The sequence below is a fragment of the Pocillopora verrucosa genome, chromosome 1 (genome assembly GCF_036669915.1).
Source record: "Pocillopora verrucosa isolate sample1 chromosome 1, ASM3666991v2, whole genome shotgun sequence".
Classification (NCBI taxonomy): domain Eukaryota; kingdom Metazoa; phylum Cnidaria; class Anthozoa; order Scleractinia; family Pocilloporidae; genus Pocillopora; species Pocillopora verrucosa.
This window is the reverse complement of record NC_089312.1, coordinates 11,900,492-11,928,382: the sequence shown is the minus strand read 5'-3', so window position 1 is coordinate 11,928,382 and position 27,891 is coordinate 11,900,492. Positions and strand designations below refer to the sequence as shown.

Sequence of the window (27,891 nt, the reverse complement as noted above, 5' to 3'; positions counted from 1 at the left end):
CCTCGGGTTTTGTGGTTTGCTTTCTTGTTTGTGGTTCTTTCGTTCGTTCGCTTTTTGTTTTGTTTTGTTTCGTCGTTTTTTTTTCTTGAATCAAAATGACAATTGACGTTATTTTGTCTTTTTGTACAATATTCTATCTCTACCCAGCGTGCAATATGTTACCGGATACAAACAAGAAAGCTGCCTTTCAGTCTTTCGAAGAGGGAGAATGAAAGGGAAGTTCGACTCATAAAAAGATCTTCTCGTGAACACTTCGTTCGTGTATGAAATGTCAAAGAAGGCAAACTCCGTCCGTGTATGGGTGAGATGATATGTAGTGAGTTTTTAATGCGTTCTTTTGGTAAAAAGCTTTTTCACAAAACTCACATTTGAATGGCTTAGTTGGCGCATGGGTACGTTTGTGAGTGTTAAGTGTAGAAGTGAGAGTAAATCCCTTTCCACAAATGTCGCATTTGTAGGGTCTGTTTCCCGTATGTCCATAGATATGTGCCTGGAGGTTTCCTTTCTGATTGAAGCCTTTGCCGCAGTGTTCGCATTTGTACATTCGAACAGCGGAATGAGTTCTCATGTGGTACTTCAGGTGAGTGAGCTGTTTGAAGCCGCGGCCGCACTTGCTACACCTGTGTGGCTTCTCACCAGTGTGAGTGTAGCGATGTATTTTCATGTCGACTTTCTGATGGAATCCCTTTCCGCAAAAATCGCACGAAAATGGTTTGTAATTTGTGTGTGTTCGCATATGGGTGTTTAAGTTGGATGTGCGGCTGAAACACTTGTTGCACTGTGGACAGGCGTGAGGTTTGATAGAAGCGTGAGTCAGTTTATGACGAGTTAGGTTTCCAAGTTGACGGAATGCCCTACCACACAAATCACAAGGAAAAGGCCTATCACCAGTGTGAATGCGCTTGTGGGTGATTAAAGTGTTACTTCGACTGAACGCCCGTCCACACACCTCGCATTGATATTTTCGTTCCCCAATTGGCACCTCTTTTGTTGAATTTCCAGCGGAAGATGTCTGTGTGTAAGTGGAGTTCACATCATGATGCAAGATTCCTTTCCAAGTTTCTGAACGTGATAGACCTTCCTTTTCTCCTGTGAAATCATTTGCTTTGGAACTCCCCAGTTGCGGTAAAATGTCCATTTTTTTCGACGAACTACTTTTTGGTTGGTTCGTTGTTTGTTGGTTTTGCGAACTACTAGAAGGAAATCCACATTCTGTGGACTCCAATCTGTCTTTTCTTTCACACGTGGCGCTACTTACACGTTTTGCGATCATATCATGAAATTGGAAGAACTCTCTTGATCGTTGAAAAGGAGACCTAACAGCTACCATTGATTTCAAAGAGTTTTCAGCCCCATAAGAAATGCTTACACCCTCGATTGTTCTGCTCGGTCTCTCTTGGGGTAGTTTCAGAATAGGATATGTTGGTTGGTATTGATTTCGGCTGGTAAGCCCTGGACAGTTACTCATTAAGGTTGGTGGCGGACATGAAACGCTGGTTAAAGAGCTTTGGTTCACGAAGGCAGACTTTGGTCTTTCGTCTTTGAATGAACAAAATTGAAAGCTTCTGACCGAAGATGGGTTTTTATTTAGAATCAGAGCACCTTGGCCTTTTGCGAAATGTTTGTATACATCTAGGGTTCTTGTTCCCTTATTGTTTATTTTGCATGGCGCAGAATTCTCCAAAGTTGTCACCTCCCTGTATTCTTTGTTGCATTTGACCTCACTGAGTGCTGGTTTTGTTGGTTTGCTTGGAGGTTTTTGAAAGGGTAGACAACTCTGTTGTGATGGCTGAACATTCAAATCCTGAGGGCCTGAAAAAATGTTTTCTCTTAAGGGATTTACAAGCTCGAGTTTCGGATTATGATATGCTCTTTTCTCTTGGGTGACATCAAAGAAGTAGTTTGGTATCTTAACCACCGGTTCCTTGTCATTTTCCAAAGCCAGCTGCATCTCCAGGTTCTGGAATGGTTCAGGTGCTGGCGTGACGTAAAACCGTGCCTTTCCATATTTCTGTTTGGATCTCCGTGAATTGCGGGGATTTCTCTTCAAACCTTGTCTTGCTCCACAACTTACCTCGAAGGAACCATTTTCATATGTGAATACCCACGGGTAGCCACTTTGTGCATCATTTTGTTGTAGTCTCTCCTTTTTTGTTGTATCTAATTTATGGAAAGATTCTACGGACAGGGTTTGATGTCTCCAAGGTAACAATTTTTCTCCAGTTAAGACCCCAATTGGTCTTTGTGCATCGTTAAGCCATGTTTTATCGTCGTTGTCATTGGTATCCGTTACTACTAGCAAATCATGTTCACCGGTGGCGAAGCACGGCGACAATTGTGTTTCATTGGTTTTCAGATCCATAGCAACCGATTCATCTTGAGTTCCTGTTTCTTCAGCTATTGTGATAGGCAGTGAATTAGACCAAGAATTGTCTTGCTGATTATTCGTTCCTACTGGAAGCATTTTGTTTTCGCTGCCTCCTTTCAGTAAGAACTGACCTTTCGGATAATCCCAGATGCAAAAGCATTGTTCTAGATGTTTTTCACGTGCCCCTCTCTTTCCCTCACATTTATTTTGCCTTGTATTATGTGCATATCTGTAGCACTCCAGAGGTATTGATGGGTATGACCTAACATCCGCGTTAAAAATGTGGCGATGAATCGGTGGCGCTGAAGAGGAACGATCCTTCAAAAGATGCTTATCATCCTCGTCTGCAAAGTGATTTTTGTTCCAAACTTCCTTTAATACTTCTCCGTCAGTCATTCTACTTGGCTCAGTTGTTGTGTATATTTCATATGCGTGGTTGAGTTTGTCATCGGGCACCGTTGAATCAACTGAGTCTTTTCCAAAATAACTAAATGTAATCGCAAGGGAATCTTTTTGGAGATGAGCTAGTATCGGTGTCTTAGTTTCCGTTGTTGTGTGCCGCTGACCCAAAATGGGACGAGTCGAGTAGTGAGAGAAACAAGATGGACTTTGAGTGGATTGGGAGTAAAAAGAGGTTGTTTGCGGGTAATTTGACCTCTTGCCGTGACTGGAGTTAGACGACATGTTTGGATTGAGTGAGAAAGTAGAGGTGATCTGGATCTGTAGAGGAGAATCTTCGTCTCTAGAAGCGCCATCTTGCTCTTTATTATGAGTTCTCTTCTCTATTTCAGTGGCCAATTGCCGGTAGCCTTCTGAAGGAACTCTTGAATTTCTACTACTTTTATCAACGTGTGACTGTTTTCCTAGACTGAAATATCTGTCATGACTGATGGAGGAAATTTTCGGTATTTTCATCTCGTTATTGCATTCCGTTCCGTTCACATTTGCCATCGAGGTTTCCGCCAGCAGATTTGCCGTAAATCCATATTTCAATTCATATTTTCCCCCTGTCGCAGTTCTGGAAGGGTAACTGTCCATTTCCTCTTGACTACGGGGAGATTTCCTTAACATACTTGAGAGGAAAAAATAAAAGACTTTAGAGTGACTGATACTAACGATGACCCTCCCGACAAACGACAGCAGTTAGAAATGCTATATTTTTTAACATGGTTTTATGGCCCCTAGAAAAATTCAGCGGACTAATCTAGATCTATAGTCACCAAACGGATGTGAACAACGCTATGGGTTGCCAATGGGGCCGACAAACCAGCTAAATAACTGTTATGATAATCAGTCAGAATTAATGATCTAACGGAGAATATAATCTACTTTCGTCCATCGACAATCAATCATGCGGATTTTTCCATGTTCAGTTTCAAATGGGAACTTAATTCAATGTAATTATGTAAATTCAAAAGAGTTTTTGAAGTGGTTAGAGTTTGTGGTTTGTTTGGGGTATAACGCGTATAAATCTTTTTACCTTCCCAACAAAAAACTGGACATGTTGAATGTGACACTAATCTGAGACAGAAAGGGACTAAATGCGGCTTGTACTCGATGAATTTCTTCGGTTTCTGCTGTGCAATTTGCGGTAGAAAAGTTTGATTTAAATCGACTCGCAAATACTTAACGAAAGTGTAGATTGGGATGATAAGCATTGAAATAGACCCAGCAAATCTCTTTAGAAAGGAGCCCCATTTGTCTAAAAGGGTTGGTAGATCTGGAGTTCGGTACAAGAGATAGTAGAATGAAATTTGTTAAGTATAAAAAAATCCAAAGTGTTTTGACAACTTTACTGATAAGCAAAACTTTTAAAACAAGGAAGCCGATCATATTTTATCGAGTAACTATGGCCCCACGGAGCTGGCTACAATGAAACAAATCAGCATTACTCAATTGGGAAATCAGTTCGACCTTGAGCAAAAACTAGTGTTTTTTTGTTTTTTAAGCACGAAACATTGCAACGGCTTAAGTTCTCTCGTAGTTTTTTAATCAACCAACGTTGATGTTAACACATGCTGTGTTTCTATTGCTGACTTATGACAAGACTCCCTGGTGAAATTTGAATCGATTCATTAAAATATGAAACTTAACTTTTAGCAACACATAGTATATGCACCCATTATTTCTCAACTTTGACTTTAGCTTCAGAGGTCTCTTTCATTTTATGCAAGATTTTTAAGTAAAAGTTTTTCTTTTACTCGCAATTGTTCTTTTATTATTGCGAACTAAAAGTTTGTCAATAAGTATGCAGGAAATAACAAACAAACCTGACTTTCGCTTGTTCTCAGTAACGCCCGTTGTGGTGCTGGGAGTAGACTACTGGGCTAGGGCACTGTCAAAACAAAACAAATAAGATAATTGTCGTAAGATTTAGACTCGATATCTTATATCCGTTACCAGGAGTTGGTTGGCACGGTAAAATATTTCCAAATTAATTTACCATAACTCGTTGAGTATGTAAAAAAATGTTGTAGACCATTCAAAGCACCTAATTACAGACTGCTAATGTATAGAAACGACATACGAAAATCAAAAGAAATTTTCAAAAAGCATACACGTGCTCTAAGTAAACCGAAAGTGCTTTGTGCTTTGCATCATAGACAATTCCAGATGACTTGAATAGAATGCTAGGTTTGTTAAACATTTTGGGAAACAATGATTTTTTAAGTTCTAAACAAATGTTTCAGAGCTACTGCAGTTTTTCCTTTTATTGGTGGTGCCGCCAGCTTATGGGAGCTTTTATTCTAATGTTTAATCCAACTTCTCACCTTTATTTTCTTAATTGTCCTATAATGTGTAATTGGTTTCAATAGTGAAAAGGCTTGGTGTCTGAAGACTTTTTTTTTTGTGAAGAAGCAGAAGCACAAATTATGCACGCGGACTTGAAGTTAACTCGTGTCACTTCTGGAGACTCTAATATAGGCTAATGTGAAAATCGAATCTCAACGTCTTTCTTCTTTCTCTACTGAGGAGATGATCTCATTGAAACTCTGCTTTATGTGTGCACGAGATAGGACGCTCCACACTTTTCAAATGTCAGCTCCACCCTTTATCCTCCCCACCTGCTCTGAGCCTAAGGGACTTGTCAGAAATTTGCAGGGGGGGAGGGGGGGGGGTTGGAAACAGAGGGGGGTATCACAACTTTTTGAGCCTCAGAAAAGGGAGGGGTCATGAAAAAAAATGGGCAGTTAAAAGGGGGAGGGTCATGCAAATATATGCCCGTGATCATGTAGAGGTTCACCCACAGAAGAAAAAGGAAGTTCTTTATTTGGAAGAGGTGGATGATCATGATGAATGTGAGGTAGATGAAGGGGATGAGGCATTACCCACTTGTTCTAGTGATGAAGACTTTGTATTGGGAGAAATAGGAGAGTCGAGTGATCAGTCGGACTCTTAATGCTGTCATCGAAAATGTATGTATGTAGCATGACAAAGAACAGATTAGAAATATATTTTGAGTTTTCATAATACTGACGCACCCTAGTGTATTGCAAGAACTAGATTTTATCATTTATACAAGAGGGGGAGGGTCATGATATTTTAGGCCAAGCTCAAGGGGAGGGTTAGCAAATTTCACTCCCATTGCAGGGATGGGTCACCTAATTTCCGAACCCAAATTTAAAATTCCCACCCCCCCCCCCTCCCCCCCAGCTAATTTCTGACAAGTCCCTAAGGTCGCTTAAGCTTTGCCAAGAAATTCATTTGGGGAAAAATATGGTCAAATCCATATCGGATTCCACTCTCAACTTCATAACAGGCTTCTTCAACCGCGACAAGACAGCATTTAAATAATCTTTTGTTTGAATATGTATTCATTTTGGACCATTTAAAACTAAAGCAAACCACCCACTGGACAATAAAGACATTTTCTAAAATTCGTTTGAAATCATATTCGCTTGATACCCAGGTTTTATAAAAGAACTATTAATTTCTTTGAGTGATTTCATCGCTATTCGGGTGTCATTCAATCGAATTCAAATAATTTAAAATTTGTAAAAAAGACTTCAAAACATGCTACATGCCTCCTTCACGTGGAAGGATAAATTTTGGGTAAGGCATAATCTGCAGAGTCAACAAAGTTTTTTTTCCATTCATCAGCCGCAGGCTACAATTGGGGCTGATGGGTCTTGAATATTGAGCCTTTAGACAGAAATTCTTTCTCGCCTGTGCATAACCACTAAGTGAAGGATACCCCCCTTAGAAGGGTATCTCTTGGTTTAGGCAGGAATAATGTTGACAGCATGACCTAAACTTACTTCCTCACAGACGTTCAGAGTCTCTTATATAGACAGGAACTTTAAGGCATTCCATCAGACCTAACGAAATACTATACTCATGTTCCAGGTTATTCACCATTTTAAGAAAAATTGCGAACAAAAAAATGATTGAAATTAATAAAAGAGTAATCCACACCAAAAACAAACCATCAAGTTTTCCACATTTGATGAAGTAAACTAAAAATTTCGAATCGTCATTAAAAAAAAAAAAATAAAATAAAAGAGCGAATTTAAATGTAGGAGTACCTAACAATTGTCTCTAGGACTTTGAGGAAAAGCATTACCGGATCGAAAATTGAACAGAAAACAAGCGAAGTCCACATTTCCCGCCCACGAAAAGAAAACATTGAACATTTCATATAAACGTTTTACAGCCCAAAAGAAAACACCTTAGTAGGTAATCAAACATTCATTCAGCAATGTCGTATTCTTAAATGAAGAAAGTAAACATTGAATCGTAACTTTTTACAATAAAAATAGTACCATGAGCTCTTACTCTTAAAAGGTTCGGAAAATTAAACCCAACGGCTCCTATAGCGTGACAGCTGAGTTGAATAGTTTCTGAAGTTGACTTGTTTGTGTTTCGGCTGATTAGCTTAGCTTATCACATTTTTACATAGTGCATACAAAAAAACCTTTATTACTCTTGTCATGGTAATTATTTTTTCTTTTTAAGGTCGGTCAAAGCTCAAAAGTTTTTAACTGGTTCAAGGTGGGTACAAATTTGATCTTTAAGGAACAACAACAACGAAAAAAAGTTAAATAAGCTGCAGAAAGCATGCTAGTCGAATGCGGCTGGTAATAACCGCATCTGCCGATTTCGATAAGGTTCTGCTAAATTGTACAAGGAGTGACTAAAATAACAAAGCGAAAATTATCTTGTCAATATAACATACGAATATCGGTTATGGGATTGTCTCAGTAACTTCGCGATGGCTCTTGAAACTAAAACATTTGTCGAAAGAAACCTCAGTTTAATCAGACGGTTTGGAACCCTTCTATTGACGCACGTAATACGTGTAATGCACCAGGGTCTGACACGCCATCTGTAGTCAGGAGGTGAAAGAGAGTGCGTTATCCTAAATAATCTAAGCTGATGGTACATGATCGGCTCACTTCAATTTGTTGTCAAAGTTATAATCAGTCGAAGATGTTATTAATTTTACTATTGCCTGGGATTTCATTTCTAATGTAATATCTTTTTTCCTCACCTCGCTGGATTCCCCAATCGCCGGGCTATTGAACTGCTAGTCTCTTCGCACAAACTGTACTTGTAGAGACAAATGTCATCAACAGAAGTTGAGAACTTATCAACTGCCGATGAAGGTAATTATTTCAAATAGCTTGGACTTGACGCTGCTGGAAGCTTCTAAGGCTATTATGTACGAGGTGACTTTGCAACCTGCCAAGTATGGACCATCAGTTCAAAGAAAAGCTAATTTTGCAGTTAATTAAACACATCGACACGCACCCACCCGGCTTGTTTTACTCACAAGAATGGCTGTAAACGAACATCAACCCACACCGCCATGAAATAAATTCGCTGGATGGAATCATGAATATAATGAACCAAGCTCACTGCAGTTATGATCCGACGTTTAGATATCAAACATTGTTTTGTTTCATTGTTTTTATTGAGGAACATTTATGTTGACAGTTCTAAAAAGATTCATATGGTTTGGAAACTCTTTGTATTAGATTTAACTCTTTCACCGGACAGGACTCTGCAAATTATTGTTTTAATTGTTTTGTATTTAAGCTATGTTTGTGGCATATAAGGTATTGTTAAACAGCTTGCAAAACGGACAATTTCTTATCATATGCAGAATAATGAATTCAGTCATTGAACACAATAGATAGTGCAACAAGTTAAAAGGTTTTTGCTTTAGACAATTTCCACGTTTATTATTACAAACACATCTAACAGAACACTAGTGATAAAGCTTTCAGAAAAGCCAGATGTATAAAAAATGATTGCGACACCCTGTCTCATTAAGAATGATTAATTTTGTCCACGAAGGAGGAAAGATATTACCAAAATGAGAGATTACATTTCTTTATTTGTGTTAGGAAAGCAAACAGGTGTGCGCGCTTCATAAGTTATTAAAAGAGGCCCTAAGACTGAGCTCTCCGTTTCGTTTGTTAGTATTTGTGAGTGGGCATAAGAAGCTGGTACTGTACCGATAAGTGAGTAACTGAGGACAAATAAATAAAAGTTTCACCAATTTAACTCAGAATACAGAATATTCTTAAAACCTGGTGAAGGAAAAGTTACAACGTGTAGGCAAAGTTAACTTTTGTGCAAATTTAATCGCTTGCCGTGTATACTAACTCATTCAGCATCGACTTCATCGCCTGTGTGGTCTGGAGTCGATAGCACTTGTTCAGAAGAGCTGAGGAGTTAAAGCTGTCTGATCAATACTGAGGTAGCCTATTTGCAGTCTGAGTAACCATCCGCTCTCGCGTTTGCTCGCTGGCCTCGGTACTGATTTTTTTGGAGAAATTTGAAAATAAAGCAATTATGATGTTTTTTTTCGCTTTTGACAACATATCTAGAGAAGAACTGGTTTGTTATAATTGGCCTAAAAGAGCCTTAGCGCGCGTAATTCTGTCGACAAACACTAGCGCACCATCTGGCACGTAATGCAGGCTTTAATGAAATATATTTTTCTGAATAACAAATAACAGGAAGACTAAATCTTTATAAAAAGAAAAACACCGAGCCATGAAAAGATCTGCATGAATCACTCACCATTAATATTTTTTACTTCTGATTTTAACTAAACTCAGGATAAGATTTAATTACATCATCACGATAAAAGCAAACTAAATTCTAGGATTGCAACTCTACTTGCCAATTCCTACCTGTTTCGGTGCCGTTTTCTAGTTTCTTAAGCAACAATAATAGCAAAACTCGTCCCACCTACTGGTGGAACAAGAAATGTTGAAAGTATGCATGTTCATCATTGGTTGGCTAAGCTATAATTCCTGGAGAATCACCGACCTTGATTAAAGCCGCATATTTAGCAATATAAATCCCGATAACAAACTTAAGTATGTTATTATTCTCCAGATCATCATTTTTTTTACCATTTAATCATTGTGAACTGCATTAATTTTTTATCTGGTTGCACTCATCAGATTGATGGGGAATTTAAGTTTCTATCTTTCAGTCACGACTAAACAATATAGTGTTAGCTCAATTCCAGAGTGTTGTCATACCATGGTTTTTGCTTTTGTACTTGTCACTGTATAAAAATAGCTAAGTAGCGTCTAACCTCACCTCTGCCCATTTTCCCTCTCAAACGATAAATCCACTCAAATTCTAACCCATGACATGACAAAACAATGATTGGACTTTCTGACAAGTTCGTAATTTATGGGAATGTACCTCAGTACAAATAAATAGTTGTCAAAGAAGAGAAAACGGCTCATCGAAATTTTTTTGTAGTAATGAAGATGAATTGAACTGTTTAAATAAGAGTTAGAGCGACAGAGCGACTGATGTAAGGAAAAAGACTTGTTTATTAACGCTGGGTTCAGATCATTTTGTAGTTTGATAACTTAAAGGTAAGAGATTGAACAGAATACTTCACAAACTTTGTCTAACTTTTCACACCTAATAACTCATCATTTATCACCTTGAGCTAGGAATGATATCCTGTTTGATTACAAGAAATATGTCAGGATAAAAGTATAAGATTTGTTTTCAGAACTCTAAATTCCTGTTAAAATTTGAACAATAGTGTAATTACTCGATGCTCTAAACAAAAATAATCGCTCTGCAAGCGAATGACCTCTCACGCGACAGGTGCAGTGTCTCCGTTAACTGACTAATTAAAACGGGTCACTAAAACTCCAAGTTGGATACAAATACCTGATAAAATATGACTTAGATGTAGTTCAAAGCATTGGGCAACTTTTAGGGATCATATCTGGATATTTCACCAATTAAACATCAGTTACCAGTAAATCTATAACCAAACGGGATCATGACAAATATTTTCCTATACCTTTCTACAAAAGTTTTTGTGAACGGTATAGTTATCAAACATCCTGCCTGAATGAGCCAATGAGATTTTTTTTTATGAAATCCTCCAGTGTATAGTCATTATAAATACTGACAAGGGGGAACAATTATAGGTTATGGCCTTCTTCGCCTCCTGATTCATACAATTTTAAACTGCTTTCTAGTAATTATAATAATGAATTTGAAACATCGAAGTTACTGTTACGAGTCAAATTATATATTTATTCCATTTTGATCGTAGTAATGTAGGTAATCTAAGGAAATTCTTCTGTATTGGGTCAAACTTCGTAACAGTAGTCGCCCAGGGAGATTCAATGACATTTCACTGTGTTAGGCCAAACTTTGCCCAAGATTATACTATCCTTCAGAACGAAAAATCCAGGGCGCGAATCCTCTCTCTTTTTCAGTCCTAAGATCCCAGAAGAATGCCCTAACGCCGCAGCAGGCTTCACAAGCCATATAATTTTTTCCCTTGTTACAAGCGTATATTGAAAGCAATAACAACTATTAAGTTTTGAGATTTTAAAGATAAGCTTAACCGTTTCAAAATTGTCTATATTGTGCTAGGCAGCCTGGCTGCGCGCTTGTGACATCACCAAATCTCGATCCTCTTTTCAACCCTTGATAATCTGTTTTAACCATTAAGGGCCACACAAAAAGGAAAATTTGGGATTTAAATGATGATCATTTTTACGATAACAAGAGCAGTAGCTGTATGTGAAGCACCTGTTGCGATTTTGCGTGCGCGGCTAAGTCACTGAAGTGTTTCTCAAAATGGAGGTGTCCACAGTCCAATTTTAGCCCATTAGAAGAAAATTGACTTCGGCTAGCTAATTCTCTGGAATCTTAAGACTGCGGAAAGAAGTTAAATTTTTAACACACCTTTCGGTTGCGGAGAAAAAAAGTTACTTGGTTTCTAGAGCATTCATCTCATGGAAACATGATAATCTAATAATCATGGTTCGTGCAAATTTATTAAGTGTACGCTTTGGCTGGAGAATCGTTTAAAAGCCTTTCTTGGGATAGACCAAACAGTCATAAAAATCTTACAAAGCCGCAAACCAACGAAGTAGAGACTTTCATTCGTCTTCATGTGTGTTAGTCTGAATAAATTGAAAAAGTTAAGCAGATATCTGTGGTCATTTTTGAAGCATTGCTAGGGATACTCTTAGCAAAAGTGAAAGCCTTGGCTAAACGATCTTACGTTACCATCCAAAATCATTTTGGAACCTGCGGCTGATCAGCCACCTCTCTCGAAACTGCACTGAAATGGCCTCACGTGTTTGATCTAAATCAAACTTTTTCATCTTACAAATTGCTTCAAAAGCATAATGGTGTTTGATCATTTAGCGACCTCTAGAAACGAAGCAAACCAAACCGGGGAAAAACAAGTAACTAGAAACCAAACATGAGTAATTTAACGCAGGAAGGGTCTTGAGAGCTCATCTGCGTTCCATGTTTGATAAAATACTGATTATTTGCTCGTTTAGCCACCGTATTTCGTGTGCGACAAATACGGCGATGAACGATAATTTTGATTGTTTAGCCGAGGCGTAAATCTGTTCCCTGAAGGAAACCAACCTTAAGGTTTGACAAGAGTTTTTTTTTGACGCCAGAGATATAATTTTTAACAACATCTGAGAAAATTGGAACTACAATGACTCTAACGATAATCTCACTGGCTCTTTAATGTCGTTAGCTCTGCTACTTGCTGGTTACCCTAGGCTGAATAGGAAAAAAGTAGCATAGCATTTGTTGGCTTACAACTATGAAAGATAACTTGACAGCTAAAACTATGGGAATTTACATTACGGAAACGTCTGTTGGGACCAATCCGTAGACTCCATCGTAAAGCATTCCCTTCCTTATACCGCAAGATTTCGGCCTTGATTTATCAGAAAATTAGTTTTTTTTGCAGAAGGCGCTTAACGTGCGCCTCAATTTATTGTGTTTGAATGTGCACTTTTCAACATTTCAGTACGATTCCTCTCCCTAAACTTAAAGTCATAAAGGAGCTTTTCCGAAAATAAATTGGCGATTAATTAAAACAAGTTTAACGAGATTCACTGACAGTTAACTATAACTTTATATTGGTGCTCCGTGGCGAACGAATACCGACAGATTCTTGTACTTACTCGCTTTGCTCTTTCTCTTACTCTTTATTGAGTTTTTTCAATGGTAAGCATGTTCGCCTCTCCTCCAACCTTTTAATCCAAAGGTTTATAATTCTAATGAAGAAATTAATTCTCCGCTCCATTTCCCGCTATCCCTGGAAGAAGAGAGGTGTCATATAAATGTAACAGGAGGGTCTTCTGTTTTTCTTTTAACGCTGCTTTTTCTACTAAGCTTCCTTCTTAATTCACCATTACTAAGCTCTTTTGAGGACGAGCTAGAAAACGTGTCTCCATGAGTGGCAAAAATGGATCCTCTAGGTAAGGTAAGCCTTCTAGATAATGTTCCTATCGTAGTGAGTGACTCTTCTCGAGTTCTTTCTAGCCGTCCACGCCATCGAGTAAAAAGTCTCTTGAAGGCCCTGCGATAGGTTTTGTTTAGGCAAGTGTACAAAATTGGATTTAAACAACTATTTACATATTCCAACCATTTGGCACACTTGTGAACATCCAAAGGATAAAAGTTCTTGTTGTTGATGTAGCCAATGACTGACACAAAGAAAGGCGCCCAACAGAAAACGAATGCACCAATCACCACCGCTATTGTTTTCGCGGCTTTCACGTCTGTAGTGTAGTTCCTGTTACGACCGATTCGACGAGCCTGGCGTCTAGCTACAACATAAATTCTAGCGTACATCGCGATCATAAATAACAGCGGAAGTGCAAAGCTCGCTATGAACACCATGTATTGATATCCACCGGTTCGTATCCAGTTTTTATCCAGGAGTCGCAGACTGGACACTACGACGGCATAAATCCATGCAAAACACAAAATAAGCAAAGCTCTTCGTGATGTCATTACATGAGGATATGAATATGGGGCAGTGATTGCCACGTGTCTATCAGCACTAACCGCTGCCAAGTTCATTATGGATGCTGTGCCAAAGAAAATATCCATGCATTGCCAAAAGAGATAAAGATCTCCCTGAATGACGGTCTTGTTTGATAAATCGGTAAGCTGCAATACTAACCAAAATGGCATCCCCAAAATTGCCACTAGTATATCGGATATTGCGAGACTTATGATAAAATAGTTACATATTGTTCGAAGGTCTCGGAATGTGTAGAAGCTTGCACATACGATTGCATTTCCAAATATAGTAAGTACTATCACGAGACCCACAGCAACTGCGCTAGTGATATTGACAGGATCTGTGACAAATAGCACGGGAGTTGTCGTGGCACTGTCATTTGAAATATTCATATCTAATGTTTAACCTAAGGAAAGAAAAAGCAGAAATCAATTTTAGTGGAAGTATTTCTCTCTATCCGTCTATCCATCCATGTATCCATCTCTCTATCTACAGTCGAACCTGTATTAAGCGGTCACTCACGGGGAATGGCGGGGTGACCCCTAAATACAGGTTGACCACTTAATACAGGTTCCACGGAATAGGGGTTTTGCAAAAAAACGGTAAAAAAGCGCCATTTTATACAATAATTGACCACTTACTGTACAAAACCTACTAGCATTGATTTCGGGAGATAAACATGAATTAAATATACTTGGGAGTTTCTTCTTTGAGTGGTCCTACTGATTCCGTTAAATACAGGTAGAAGACAGTACAAAAATAGGTGGAAATTGCAATGTTTGAAGGGAAAGAATATCGGGACTTTGACAACTGATTGTTAAATACAGGGTGACCGCTCAATACGGTACCGCGTCATACAGGTTCGACTGTATCTATCTATATTTCCATCTACCTACCTACCCCTCTATATCAATTAATAATTACAGATGATGATAAATGATGATAACGACAATGTTATTAAAAGCTATTATCAGGTTCATAAGAAGGCCCCTCTTGTTCTTAAGAATGAATCAAAATATTTAGAGACGTACTTCATTATTTTATAGGGAACATTTTTAACCCAAGAACAGCCCAACTGCAAAAATTATTAGAGGTTGCTGCTATCTAAAGTAACTGAATCATTCACATAAGAAAGTAAGTAAGCAAATAACATTTGGATGGCGAACCCTGCAGAAACTCTTCTATTTTGTCTGTCTAATTTGTAAGAAGAGATTTGCTAAGAATAAGGGTTTTCAACATCTGTGGAATACATTGATAAGCCTTTTCTTTGGTTGACCTAGTGATGAAATATCAAAGATGATAACAAGTGTGAAACTAAAATTTCGACAAGCTAATAAGCGAAGCACAGAGCGTGAAATAAATAGAAACAAATTATTTCAGCTTAAAAGTATAAAATTCTATTCAAGGTCAACATAAAAAGGGACTAAATAGTTCTAAAAAAATATAATGGTTGTTTGTGGCATTTTTCTTTAGGTGATAAGTAGATCTTGTTGGTATGGTGCATATCTGACTGTTTCAGTTGACTGTTTTAGTTCGCCTGTAATATTTTGACAGAGCTGCTCACTTACGAGGATATAGGTTGATTGCAGCTTTAACGTTGCGATTATAAAGCGGCGCAGTACTTCTCCTCATATAAACAACAATGAGCGCTTTATGTGTCAATCTGTAGTTTGCAGCAGGCTTACTACATCACTACAACTGCTTTCTGGTTGAAAGACATCACACTCTTAGAACGCAAGTATTATGTTCTCCGGTGAAATCAATTCGCTTTGAAATTCGAAGGTAAACAGACAAAACCTACCATTCCTGATAATTCGTGATCGAAATTCGCCACTCATGTTGAGTCTTGTTAATGTAAAACTCCTGGAGCACTGATCGTATTGAAACTATGCGTGGGATCTTTATTTGAATGAGAATGATAGATAAGTGATTACCATGACGATCCTAGCTCGCACTGCTTGAGTGTTTGTTTGTTGGTTTTTTTTTCATAAAGTATCGTTATAGAGCATACAAAACGATGCACACTGACTTCCATGAAAGAAAGAGAATCACTCAGACTCGTCTGGTCTGTTTGCCTTATGAGTAAGATAATTTGTAGGGGCGATACAAAATGTCAGGTTCAAAAGCATTACAAATTTAAATGGATGGAGACTGACATGATCTCAAAAACAAACCGTCTTTGTATTAAAGAAAGCTGTTAACATGATGTACACTGTATAAATGTTACAAAGCAGCAATACGTATATCAGAACATTAGGTGCAATAAGAAGATTACAAAAGATTGTGGGCAACAAAAAGGGCTTACCTACTTTAGTTTGTACTAGCACGAACTTTCCTGGTCTGAAAGCAAATTAAACGAAATTTACGCTTGATCGAAGTAGACGTGTGATGTGTCCATAGAAAAACAGGAACGTGGGCGAGCGCTGTCATTTACAATGGAATGTGGCAAGATCTCTCAAGGCTGACCAGAAATCAGGAGACTAAATTCTCAGCATGATTTGAAATGTAAGCAAGAGGCAAAGCTAACTAATATGTCGAACATTGATCAGTCAATTTAAGATTACCAACAAATCAAGTACATTTGTTATTGTATGTCTATTTCGTGATTTCGGAATGTATTTGTATTACAAGGGTTAATTAAATGCTTCTGTCAGAGGAGAGACGGCAAATTGGCAGCAACAAGAAGTTCATGTACTGGCAAGACAAGAAATCGCAGAAACTTTTCAGTTTTTTTCGGAAAAAGGAATAACCACCAAAAACATTCCACTTCATCTAACAAGCAACGAGACGCAGCGTGATGATAAAAAAAAATTTCAAACCTAGGGTGAGGACTGAGAATCAGCCAACATACTGAGTCACATTGCATGAATGCTGACACAAGAGAGTGAGAGCCTAAAGGAATCCAATGCTGGCTGAACCAGGCCCCTGGATTTAGATGTTTCTGTGCCTCAACGAATCAACCACACCAATCTTATTTCGGCTGTCATGCAGCGGGGTCAGGTGCAGCGTGCCTTTCATTTATAACGATCTTCTTATTGTACTGGCTATCTCTGCAACATTGTAGTCACTTCAAACTTATGGAAACCATTCAAGGAATTAGAAACGAAAATAAGTAAAAACCGTCAAAGATCAAATTGTTCTAAGAAAATCGAAACAAAATGTTTTGGAGTGGAACATGTTTGTTCCCATGCAAATTTATAATACACATTGAGAAACGTTGGCGACAACTGCAGCTTTCATATTATTGTGCAAAAAAGATAAAACAATTAAGTGTCAATAATTTCAGGGAATTTCAAAATCTTAAATTTTTTAGACTTGTTCATGACTTCTTCAGAGGACAGTTTCTTTCATCGCTCTCTAGACGATCTTCACTCCGTGTATTGCTTATTCGCCAAGGGAATGTATGTTACAGCAAATATTTTCAAGTTTTGAAAAGCGCACGCATTTTAATAGCCATTGCATCTGCAGTAAGTAAATTGGAATGATGATCAAGAAAATAGCCTTTTTAGTCAGTGGTTGAATAGTTTTAAGGTGACCCTGACCACAAAAGACCCTGACTCTGATTACATTCAGGGGATATTTGTGTATCAGCATATCTCCACTCACCTATTTGTGGCCTGTCTATAGGAGCATAGGATACTGCTATTTTTTTGTTCTTCCACGCTTATACGTATTTCTCAGGTTATGCTACACTGAGAATGTGTAGTCGATAATTCTTGTTGATAGAACACAGTTCTGGTTTTGATTAAAAAGGACTGTAATCTTACTCTGAATGAATTTGCAATTTTGTGGAATATAACCTCCTTCTTGAGATTGAGAACGTATTACAAATAAACTCCTGATTTCAAATAATTCTGTGTCGATTAACAAAGCAATTTGACTTCCATATATTTTTATCAAGCTGTGCCGTGAAAAACATACGAATCCCCGCTGTTTTTCAATTAACCCAATTCAATTTCAATGAAAATGTTGTAGAGTTCCATGAAATTTCATCCTCAAGAGATGGTGTTAAAAAACAATAAAAAATGTTTCTACACAATAAAGATTGTTTTAAAGTTTACAGTATAAGCTTTTGAATAGGCTTTCTATTATTTTGAATGAAAATTCGAATACGTGGTCACACTATTCCGACATGCTGCGATAGTCCAATCCTTCCCTGCGGCGAAATGATGGAGAAATAGAATTCGCCTCTTTGAAACAGGTTTTTAATCATAGAAACACGCAAATCAATGGTGATAGTAAAATCAAATGTAAAAGTAAAACAAAGCAGCAGTAAGTTGTTAATCTATGTTGTTGTTTGAGCCGAATTTAACACCTAAATCTCATTCTGTCGTTAATTGTAGACTGGAATTAGTATTCATGTTATTCTCATAGATTCTCCAGGCAACTGGAGTTTTTCACAGAACGCACCGGGGTGCTTCAATATTTAATAGACAATCTTAAGTGTGTGTAGGTAAAAGGGTATTACTGATTTTGATAATCAAATAAATGTAGAATCATCAAGAAGAGAAATTCATCAGCCGAGGGAAATTCCCGGTGGGGTGCAAAATTTGACGCATTTTCAATTCCATTTCACGTCCATGTATTATCTTATGTGGTTGTGTTTTTTTGTGAAAACTCCATTTATAAGAAAGAAGATTTTTTTAACTCTGGTTGAAGTTCAAGTAAAAGTAGGTGTGTTTGGGATCATAGGAAAATCTTTATCAGGAGTCACCATCATGAAATAAACTAAATAGTGACTCCATCAGATGGAGAGTGAGTCAAGCAGGAAAGTAATTGACATACATACATGTACATCTTTCATCCGTCTCGCCTATAATTAAGGTCAAAGTTACCTCAGGCTTCTCTTCTCGTTTGCATGAAAAATTGATATATCCTTTAACGTGCCAAGCAGCTAAATAGAGGGACTGGTTATTGGATGGTTAGTATGGATTGAATGTTAATTAGATCATTACTATCCCTTAAGCTGTTTTATGCTACTGTTTATAGTGGCGTTACTATTTCAGAACACGTAGAGATTTGGGAGAAATATCTTGTTTCGTGCAGAAAATGCTGCACAGGGAATTCTTGCAGGTCTCAAATAGCCGATGATTTTTTTCGTCCAGTGGCGTCCTAACCTTTAAATTTTTCTCGCTCCAATATCAACGTTTGCTCGTATTAATAATAGTTCGCCAATTAATGTGTACTCAGTACAGAAGTACAAATGATTTTTAAAAGAAAAGGGGCAGTTTTAGATCCTGCTTATTCTATGCTAGTGGTGGCTTTAATACCCATTCGAGAATTATAAAACATCGTTTGTTACTCGTTGCACATATGGGATACTTTGTGAACACAGCCTAAGCCTGCACCATGGGAGGAGGAGAGGAAAGTCATCTGGTTGACGGGTTTGGCTTGAATTAGATTTCCACCCGGCTTTCTGTGTGTCATACTTCTAAAGTAAACTTATTCGATGAATCGTACAAAACATAAGAGAGATTAAGATTTCTGCTGAAGACATATATCAGTTGTAAATTAATTTTTCGACTGGTCATTTTTACACTTATCTTTCCCATGTAATTTCCGCCAAGTATTTTTCTTTAAGACGAGAAACCATCTGTTGAGAGTTATGACGCACACGTTTTGACAGAATTAGGCATACTTCTGAGAGGATTAAGTTGCCGGGCGTGAAGTGTGATATGAGTCATAAAGGACAGATTAGCTCCACCTCAATACGCTTGTCCTGAAAAAAATGGATAATTAGAAGCACCTTGTACTGCACAAACTCTTTTCACAAATGGAAACGGGAAAAGGGGAACTCTTTGAGACAATCAACCTGATGGGGCTTTGGGTTCAACAATTACCTCAAATCTCATGACCCACTTCACATCTCTGGGGAGCTACTACTTCAAAGAGAAGAAATCGATCCGCCTACAATAAAATACTGCGACAAAGCAACACAACCGCTAGGAACCTTTGTTTGAAACTGGCGACTTTTTTCATTACGTTTTCTCTAGCTGTCTACATCATAGTACAGCCTTGTGACAGCAATTTTAGGATCCTAAATCGTATGTACGGTGGCTGGTAAGAACAAAACAGAGTCACAAAACCTACAAACACAAACTTTAAACAGAATCATAAAATCCGCGACACTAACACAAAACTCTACAACACAAACACAAACTTAAAACAAAATCGCAAAATGCGCAGCACTAACGCAAAACTCTACAACACAAACACAAACTGAAAACAGAATCACAAAATCCGCAACACTACCACAAAACTCTACAACACAAACACAAACGTAGGTTTTGTGTCAGTGTTGCGGATTTTGTGATTCTGTTTTCAGTTTGTGTTTGTGTTGTGGGTTTTGTGACTGTTTTGTTTTACCGGCCACCGTACGTATGTGATGTTTGTAAAGCTCAGTCACAAAGCCTTTGTGAAAACCATTTGGTTTAAAAATCCGAAGGTGTTCATTGAACCACCAACAACAGCACTCTCCAACTAACGGTCGACCAAAAAATTCGAATAACAGTCGTTGGTAATCATGTTTGATATGTGTCAATTATACAGCTCGATATTCGGAGTTAATAGCACGCATATGGGTATGAGAAAAATGCAACAAAAAGGGAAATCTAACCTGGCATATGGAAGCTTCAAGGGAAGCACTTTCTTAATTTTTTGCAGACATGAATTTTCGGCAATGTTTGTAGCCTCTTGCTCCAAGTGCACACGACAAAGGAGAATGCAACTGTATTTGACATACGTATATCTAAACAACATAGAATTACCTTGCTTTTTATTATCATCAAGTTAAAATTGCCATTAGCAACGACTGTAACAAGTGAAATTAATCTTATCACTTTGAACATACTCGACGTTACATCTTTTCTAAATCGAAAGACATATAAAGAGTTACCAGCGTGAATAACACTGGAATTTCCTTCATTATCACCGTAAGTTTAAATTTTAACATAATCACGAACTGGAAAATGACGTTCCAATTTGGAAATTGTAGGGGATTGTTATTACATTTACTTTGGCGGAGCAGGTTGCCCTATTAAATAACACTTCCATCAGAGATTTAGACTTTAAGACAAAATTTGTGGTCAGGTAATTCTGAATATGATGCGCAGTTGGATATAACCGACATTAAATAATCATTGCAATGCAGATAGTAAATGATGAGGGTGTTTTTGGTCAACTATATGACTTAGTTATGCACAGACAAAAAGAGATGGAGACTGTGGATACTTATATAATAAAATGAACGTCGTTTTATCATCTGATTTTGATATTAAACACATTTCTTTCTTGCTCACAAGCAAAAATCTTGCTGTTCAGATTCGGAACTTTTATTGCATAAGTGATTCATTATCATTCTCGTAAGTTAATAGGTTTTTATGTCTCCCTGCCTCAAAAGTGTCTGTCGGAGGGAGTATCACTTAAAAAAGGATCTGTTGTGTGTCTTTCGCCTGTCGTTTTTCTGTTCTAAAGCAACTTACTTCTAAATGTTTGCCACAAACATATAAACACGCATGACTACTCTAAAAGATCGTATGATCCATTCTCATACTGCGTCCTAATTCGTACAAAAGCTAGTGCTATTGCAGCTGAGAAAGCGTGTATGACGTTACCTTTCACTGGCAAAGTTTGTGGGATAAATAAAACAAAACGATGGCTCACAAAGAAATTTTATTTCAATAACCCGAAATTATTTTATAATTTGGTTGTGCTGTGGTCTTCTGATTAATTATTAGTTCAGTCTGGTTTGTCAAGTACTAATCATTGCCGTTTGGCAAATTTTCGGACAGTTTCAGTTATATTCGAGTCTTTGCCTTCAATCGGAAACTTTGAAACAAAGAAATATGGCTCTGTGATACATGATCGCAAAACGAAATACTTTGCGATCATGTAATCACAGCAACACAAACACAAATTCGTCAAATCTCCGCCATGGAAAGGATGAAGATGGTGATTTTTCTCGATTTGTTAAGTCTTTTTTGGAATCCAAATAATAATTCTGCCCAAATTAGTATGAGTTCGAGGTGATATCTAAAAAATGTTATAGTATTTACCATTAATTTCTTGGCAAATAGAGAAACAGTGAACCTTACCTTAAAGATGGATCTCACGAAACGGAAAGAGCGAATGCATTTTTATATTCATGAAGTCTTTTGTCATTATCCTTTAACATCTCTGGACTCTGAGTGACTGTTGCAAGTATATATTATAAACTTTGTTTACCTCATAAAGTAAAATCGCATTTTTTAAGTGTCGCCTACTGGCCGGAACATCAATAAAGTGCATTAATGGTTTGTCATACAAAGTAGGTTAAGAGGTCCGGAAGGCAAATTATATGTAAATGTCAAGGCAATCTTATTTTCAACCAAAACATTTGCCCGCATTTTGTATGCGGTGCTCTTTCCGTAAGTTTCGTTAATGTGTTGTACAAGGTTAATTTCCGTTTTATGTCAAAATTTTCTCACTTAAAGCCCGATTTAGCTTCCTCACAGTATCCGCGGAATGATGGCTGTTATTGCGACCAAATTGCCAAATTGCCAAAACGCTTCTCCATGGCTTCAGGAGCAATGATATGGGCGCATCCGAATGCTCTCCCGCTTAATACATGGGTCATGTTTGAAATTATCATATGCTTTACTGTTTAATATTTTTTCGCGTATTCATCACACATTTGAAATTATAAGTTAGCTTTTACTTCATTAATTTTCCTCCTAACATTCAAATTGTTCGACAAAACCAGACTCCCTGTAGGCTACAAAGTTGTCATTTCTTCCTGTCTAAAGAGCCAGTCTACGGTTTTATGAATTTCTATACAGACATCTGATTTTGGAAAAAAATTGATACAGAAGCAGGAATAAAGTTACCGACTTTGGGGAGTCTACTTTTTCCCCTTAAAAATGAAGAATAAACATTTCCGATTTAAGTAGAAGCCAAGAACGTTCAATCTATTTCAAAATCTCATCGTCATAGCTTCCCACGCCAACGTCTTCCCATTCCATCAGAAATGTAAATCATTTAGTTTGATATTTCAGATGTAAATCCCGTCACCACCATCGAAGATCAACAACTCGGAAATTGGACTTTGGATCAATGGAAGACTTCCTTCAAGTCGGCACTAAGTGAAGAAGACACGTGTCCTCACTGATTGCAACGGTCAGCTTGTTTTAGGCAATTATCAGGATATATTCTTTATTCATTAATTTTTCTTTTACTTCACGTTGTGCATGCAGTCTTGCTCATTTTGGGGGATTTTAAAATATCGTTAGTATTCTTGTGGCAAGCGGTGCTGGCCTTCTCAGTAAACAAAGTATAGCGTAATTCATTTTTACATTGCTATAAATTCCTCACTTACTCTTATTTTTTTACAGTACAATTTTTGTTTTTGCTTTACTTGAGTGGTCTGCCCTCTTCTGTCGCGACAGTTGAATCAGTATGTAGTATGATAAAACAAAAATGAAAGAGAAAATCCAAAAATTTAGAATTGTACAATCAATGTCCGTTTCATTTATAGTGGATTCTTGTTTGACGTGTTTGCTATATAACATGATTCGTGTATATTATTCTTCTTGTCAATTTAGACTGTTGTATATTAGTTTGTTTGTCTATTTGTTTTCTGGAGTCCATTAGCGTTACTTACATTGTCCATCACACATATATCAATACGATAACTTTATAGGAACATACCAAAGATCATCAAAGAAGGAGTCCGAAACCATCTCATGGGTCATGCAACGCAGGAGAGTTCACATCCGGGACGAGCATAAACCTTTCAATAAACTTTCACTAACGATGGAGACAAAGCAAACAATGTGATAGACAGGACCAGACAAGAGCGAGCCCCGGTTTCCCTTTGGGAGAAAGCTTTATTTCTATGAACAAAATCGCATTTCGCTGCAGTTTTCGCATTTAATGGTGGCAGCATCTAGATGAACTGATTGTGACCTGTGAACGTGGCTCTTTCGATGGATTCGAGAGAGAAATTAGAAGGCTGGGCACTAAAATTTAGTGATTAGAAACAAAAGACAGACGAATAAGAGTGTCATTTAAAAAAAAACCCTGTCTTTTCAAATATTTTTGCAAAACATCCAAGACTTTGTATGACGACTTATTTTACTTCGTTCTGATAGTTTTAACGGTAATTGTTCAACTGAAGAGTCTTAAATCAGTTGGTTAGTTGGAAATACTTCGTCTCACGTCATTATGAGAACGTCTTTGAGTTAGGTTTTGAACCTTTACACAAACAAAAATGAAAAATTATTGTTGAATGATCGATTTACTATCAAAAATTGAGGCTTACTCCAAGACAAAAAGTCTCAGATTGAATCGTAGTTAATGCGATGTAGCGGTAACACTATATGTTAACATTATTTTACCGGTAAACCATTCCAACCACTATGACCCAAGCTGCTCATTTAATCAATCATCAAATACATATTGCCTTAATTATTTATAGTTTTTTACAGAAATGGTTGTTCAGTCGTCAGGGAGTCAGTTAAAAGGAGACGCGTAACACTCGCACTTAAGCTAAGGGGGTGTCCTAGAACTTTAAAAAGTCAAGTACGCGAGTCGTTAAACATATTCAATTCGATGTTTAGGTTAATCCTCGCTTTTTTGTGAGTTCACATAGAACACTGCTACTCACCCTAATGGCTCCTGACACCAAGTCTTGTCTTGATCCAACAGTGAGAATTCGTTTCTGCCCTCCTGAAATAACAGAAAAGCTTTTACGTTTGATAATCCTTTCAGAAAGAGATTTTTGCTCACGTTCACCAAGAGCAAAACTATCGCGGTTTGAATCGCGGAAGGCAAAGTTAGAATTACCACATTTCCTTTGTGGAAACGGAACAGGTTTTTTATGGGATTGTTTCAAATTATGGGAATATTTCTGCGAGAGTCAGATTAAAAACTGATAGCCTTTATTTTGAATTAGTTCATAGCTGGATGCATACGAAGAGGATCGAGAATTGTGGGGTAATAAGTCCTGTTAAGAAGTTGTCTTGATAGCCCTTCGGGCTTTTATTAAAATGTTTTGTATTACACCCTTGTGTGGGGAGTGGGATACAAAAACCTTTCAAAGCCTGGTTCGTCATACTGTATCTGCCATACCATGTGTCACCTGTGTCAAATTATTAAAGATAGCCAAGAGCCGTTTATGACAGATGGTGTTGGCAACCTCATTCGCCACTGCTGTTGGTTGTTAAGAGTGTAACCTGATAAGTGCGGACACACACTGACACGTCAGTTACATTGAACTTATCGCAGATGTATTAGTTTGGAGAACTGTTCTAGACCTGATAGAATATACTTCTCTCGATAATAGTTGTGAAATCGTGGGATAACCCTGTCAAGAACATCATAGAAATATTGCATAAATGAAATTGCATTTAAGTAACTCGCACCAAAGAGAACGTTTTTTTTTGAATTTGAATTCTTTTTTGAGTCAAAAGAGGGGATTTTTTTTTCAAGATCATTTAAACCCGACAATTGTGTTATACGGGTGTTTTTAGTTCGTACCCTGGCCCAAAACGTAAAATGAAACTACCAAAATGATTCTTCAGTTCCAAAAGATAAACTTTGCACACGAGTATCTTTTTTTCAGTATATTTTAAAGGCAGCATAGTTGTTACTTGACTGAATTGTTGTTGATTCTTTATGCTTCTACTTCTGGTATAGATATAGTTACTTGGTTGAGCTTTACGGAGCATAGTTCAGGTGATTTTTACTGACTCAGTTTACACTTGCATATCATCTACAACTATAATTTCATTTCTCATATAGTGAATCGAGTTCATCAACTATTCAGCTCTGCTCAAACGTAGCCTTTATGGATTCTAACTGCGGAGAACCTCAACGACCCAGCAGCACTATTTGTCGTCTGTAAGAGCAGAAACATGCTCCGTTTGGCTGTTTTATTATCCGATAAATACACGCGTGTCAATCGTATCTTATAATTGGACGTATGACTCGTGAAAATTGGTATATTTTTCATCAAAAAGTGCTTGTTTCGGAAAGGAGCTTGATGATTATGCGCGCGGATTCGGGAGGTAACTCCATAATCATTCTCCTTCGGCTGTAGCAACGTTTCTTGGGTCCTTAAATAATCATATATTCAAGCGATTGTTAGCTCATTTCCGCGCAACCGCGTTGCCGTCGGATTGCATACGGAAAATGCCGTAAGAATTCAGGTGAGCCTTTGATACGCCGCATGACAATGTTCTTTTGGTAAAAATTGAAGATCTTCTAAATTTCAGTATTTTCCCTTGAATCACACAATCACAACAAGGAAAGTGATATTCGGAGGCTGATAAATACAACGGAAAGGGTTAGACGTTTGCATATGCAGATCTTCGCTCGCTCAAAGGTTCCTTAGTTTTTTCGCACGAACTTATAGTGCATCCTGGGCATACTATGTATGCTATGCCCTCATTTAAACGAAAACAATCTTGTAGTTTGTTGAAATTTTCATATTACATTTCGTAGTATCGGACACAGGAACAAAAAAGGAAAAGTTGCCATTAAACCACAACATAGAGGATATGCTTAGTAAAACGACTCGATAATGATAAGGTATCATCAGATCTGGCTTGATAAGCGGTATATTATCAGGCAAAAAAACGAAAACAAAAAGAGATGAGGTCGTATCCCCGTGCTTGATCCCAGGGATTCCTTTTTAAACCATCAATTCTTTCTGGAAGTATCACGTCTAGATGCGTCGATGATATCTTTAAGACATCATTTCATTGCGCTCGAACTATGAATGAAACAAAGTTTACTTTTGCAGACTTGAAAGAAGAATTTAAGCCTTTCAGACGGCAAATCGCTCTGACCGCCGACAGGAAAAGATCCGTATTATGAATAAATGTCGCAATGATTGTTCTCCCTTAAGTGCGAAATAGCGCGTCATTGAGAACACCGCCATTTTTGAATTACCTAGAAGACTCTTTTCAATACTGTCGTTAAAAAAGCTGCAAAGAGGCAAGAAATTTCCAAAGTTTTTGACAAGAATCCTCAAGAACGAAACATGCTATTGGCAAATGGAAGATTTGTTAGAATCTGCGAAAGATTTATACAAGTAAAAAAAAAAAAAAAAAAAAGTCTTGTTTTAAAATCTCATTACTTTCTGAAAGTATAAATGTCTAGATGCGACAAGTTGAACCCGACTCACATTGTCATACACGGTTTTCAACGAATGGAGGCATATTCTCAGGGATTAAAGCTTCAAATAAAAAAAAAACCATCTCGCTCGCTGGCCCACTTTTCCATCTCGAAAAAAATATTCTTATGGTCTTTGTTGAATATCGCCCTTATTGATGGTGAGTTGCTTGGTACGGTGATATTTTTGGAAATCTTCGCGAACCAAAACAATGCTTCAGAAGAGGGAGAACTTAAGAGCCCTATGTTTTCAACCCTTGTAACACCTCGTTTCTTCGCCGGAATGACAGCTGCTAAGCAATACTTATAGGGAATCATGTGACAACCACGTCTTATCCCAAACAAAAGTAATTTCATCCTTTTCTTCCACGAATCTTGTACTTCTACTTTTGTAAAACTGTAATCCTCGAGCTCATAAAAAAGGACGAACCGGATCAGGTTAAAGAAAATAGGTGTTTGGTATGACGATTACATTTTTCAAAAAACACGAATACTTAATTGGCTATGAAAGGCCATCCTTCTTTGCAAAGCTGTCACACAGATGAGATGTTTGACAAACGCACGGTACGTTGATTATTTTGCTAATTTGCGCTTGGTTCAAACATTTACCAAAAAAAAAAAAGTGGTGGGTTTATGTTGGGGGCCTCTTCCGCGAGATATGTTACCTCAACAAATAAGTTCGGAAGTTTCCTCATCTTCGAATGGAGTGGGAAGTAGAGTAAATGGATATAAAAAAATCAAGACCAGACACACGTTCATCTTTTTTGTTTTCTTTAATCGCAGACGATTTAAAACCATGTGGTAGGAAAATGCGTTATGGCATTAACAGCCTTGCATCAGTGCGGGATTAGTTTTCCATAAATCTAAAAATCTTAAATCAGTCCTTAAATAATGGGTTCCACCAGGATTTGAACATTTTCGGGGATACTTCAAAGCCTCGAGCACTTGGATTTGATTTTGGCACGTCAGTAGATTACTGACGATAAAAATAAAGTTCAGGACAGGCAGGCCAAACTCAACTCAGGGAATAAAAATACTCACCCCGTTACTCTGTTTTACGGTTAGTTTCTGATCTGTA

The 27,891-nt window shown here is 37.6% G+C and overlaps 2 protein-coding genes across 3 annotated transcripts; both read right to left on the bottom strand.

Moving 5' to 3' along the window:
- Nucleotides 1-7: 7 nt before the first annotated feature.
- Nucleotides 8-7,958, bottom strand: LOC136283761 (uncharacterized). Its single transcript, XM_066172961.1, has 4 exons — nt 7,860-7,958; nt 4,639-4,703; nt 2,910-3,440; nt 8-2,645 (listed from the first exon to the last, which is right to left on the bottom strand). The coding sequence occupies exons 3-4, from the start codon at nt 3,437-3,439 to the stop codon at nt 272-274; spliced, it is 2,904 nt and encodes a 967-aa protein (XP_066029058.1). The 5' UTR covers nt 3,440; nt 4,639-4,703; nt 7,860-7,958; the 3' UTR covers nt 8-271.
- A 2,269-nt stretch (nt 7,959-10,227) lies between these two features.
- On the bottom strand, nt 10,228-17,580 carry LOC131772592 (alpha-1A adrenergic receptor). 2 transcript variants are annotated; one of them, XM_059088546.2, is made up of 3 exons: nt 15,971-16,143; nt 15,463-15,560; nt 10,228-14,067 (listed from the first exon to the last, which is right to left on the bottom strand). In XM_059088546.2, the coding sequence occupies exon 3, from the start codon at nt 14,051-14,053 to the stop codon at nt 12,965-12,967; it is 1,089 nt and encodes a 362-aa protein (XP_058944529.1). In that variant the 5' UTR covers nt 14,054-14,067; nt 15,463-15,560; nt 15,971-16,143; the 3' UTR covers nt 10,228-12,964. The 2 variants fall into 2 exon arrangements, with proteins under 2 accessions (XP_058944529.1, XP_058944531.1); XM_059088548.2 differs by lacking the exons at nt 15,463-15,560; nt 15,971-16,143 and adding an exon at nt 17,268-17,580.
- Between the last annotated feature and the right edge of the window lie 10,311 nt (nt 17,581-27,891).

Excerpts from the sequence above, each read along its gene's own strand:
- LOC131772592 (XM_059088548.2), bottom strand. The coding sequence starts at position 14,053 with ATGAATATTTCAAATGACAGTGCCACGACAACTCCCGTGCTATTTGTC.
- LOC136283761 (XM_066172961.1), bottom strand. The coding sequence starts at position 3,439 with ATGTTAAGGAAATCTCCCCGTAGTCAAGAGGAAATGGACAGTTACCCT. Across the intron at positions 2,646-2,909 it reads CGGCACACAACAACGGAAAC|TAACGCGGATGTTAGGTCAT; the intron begins TAAGACACCGAT and ends TCGCCACATTTT.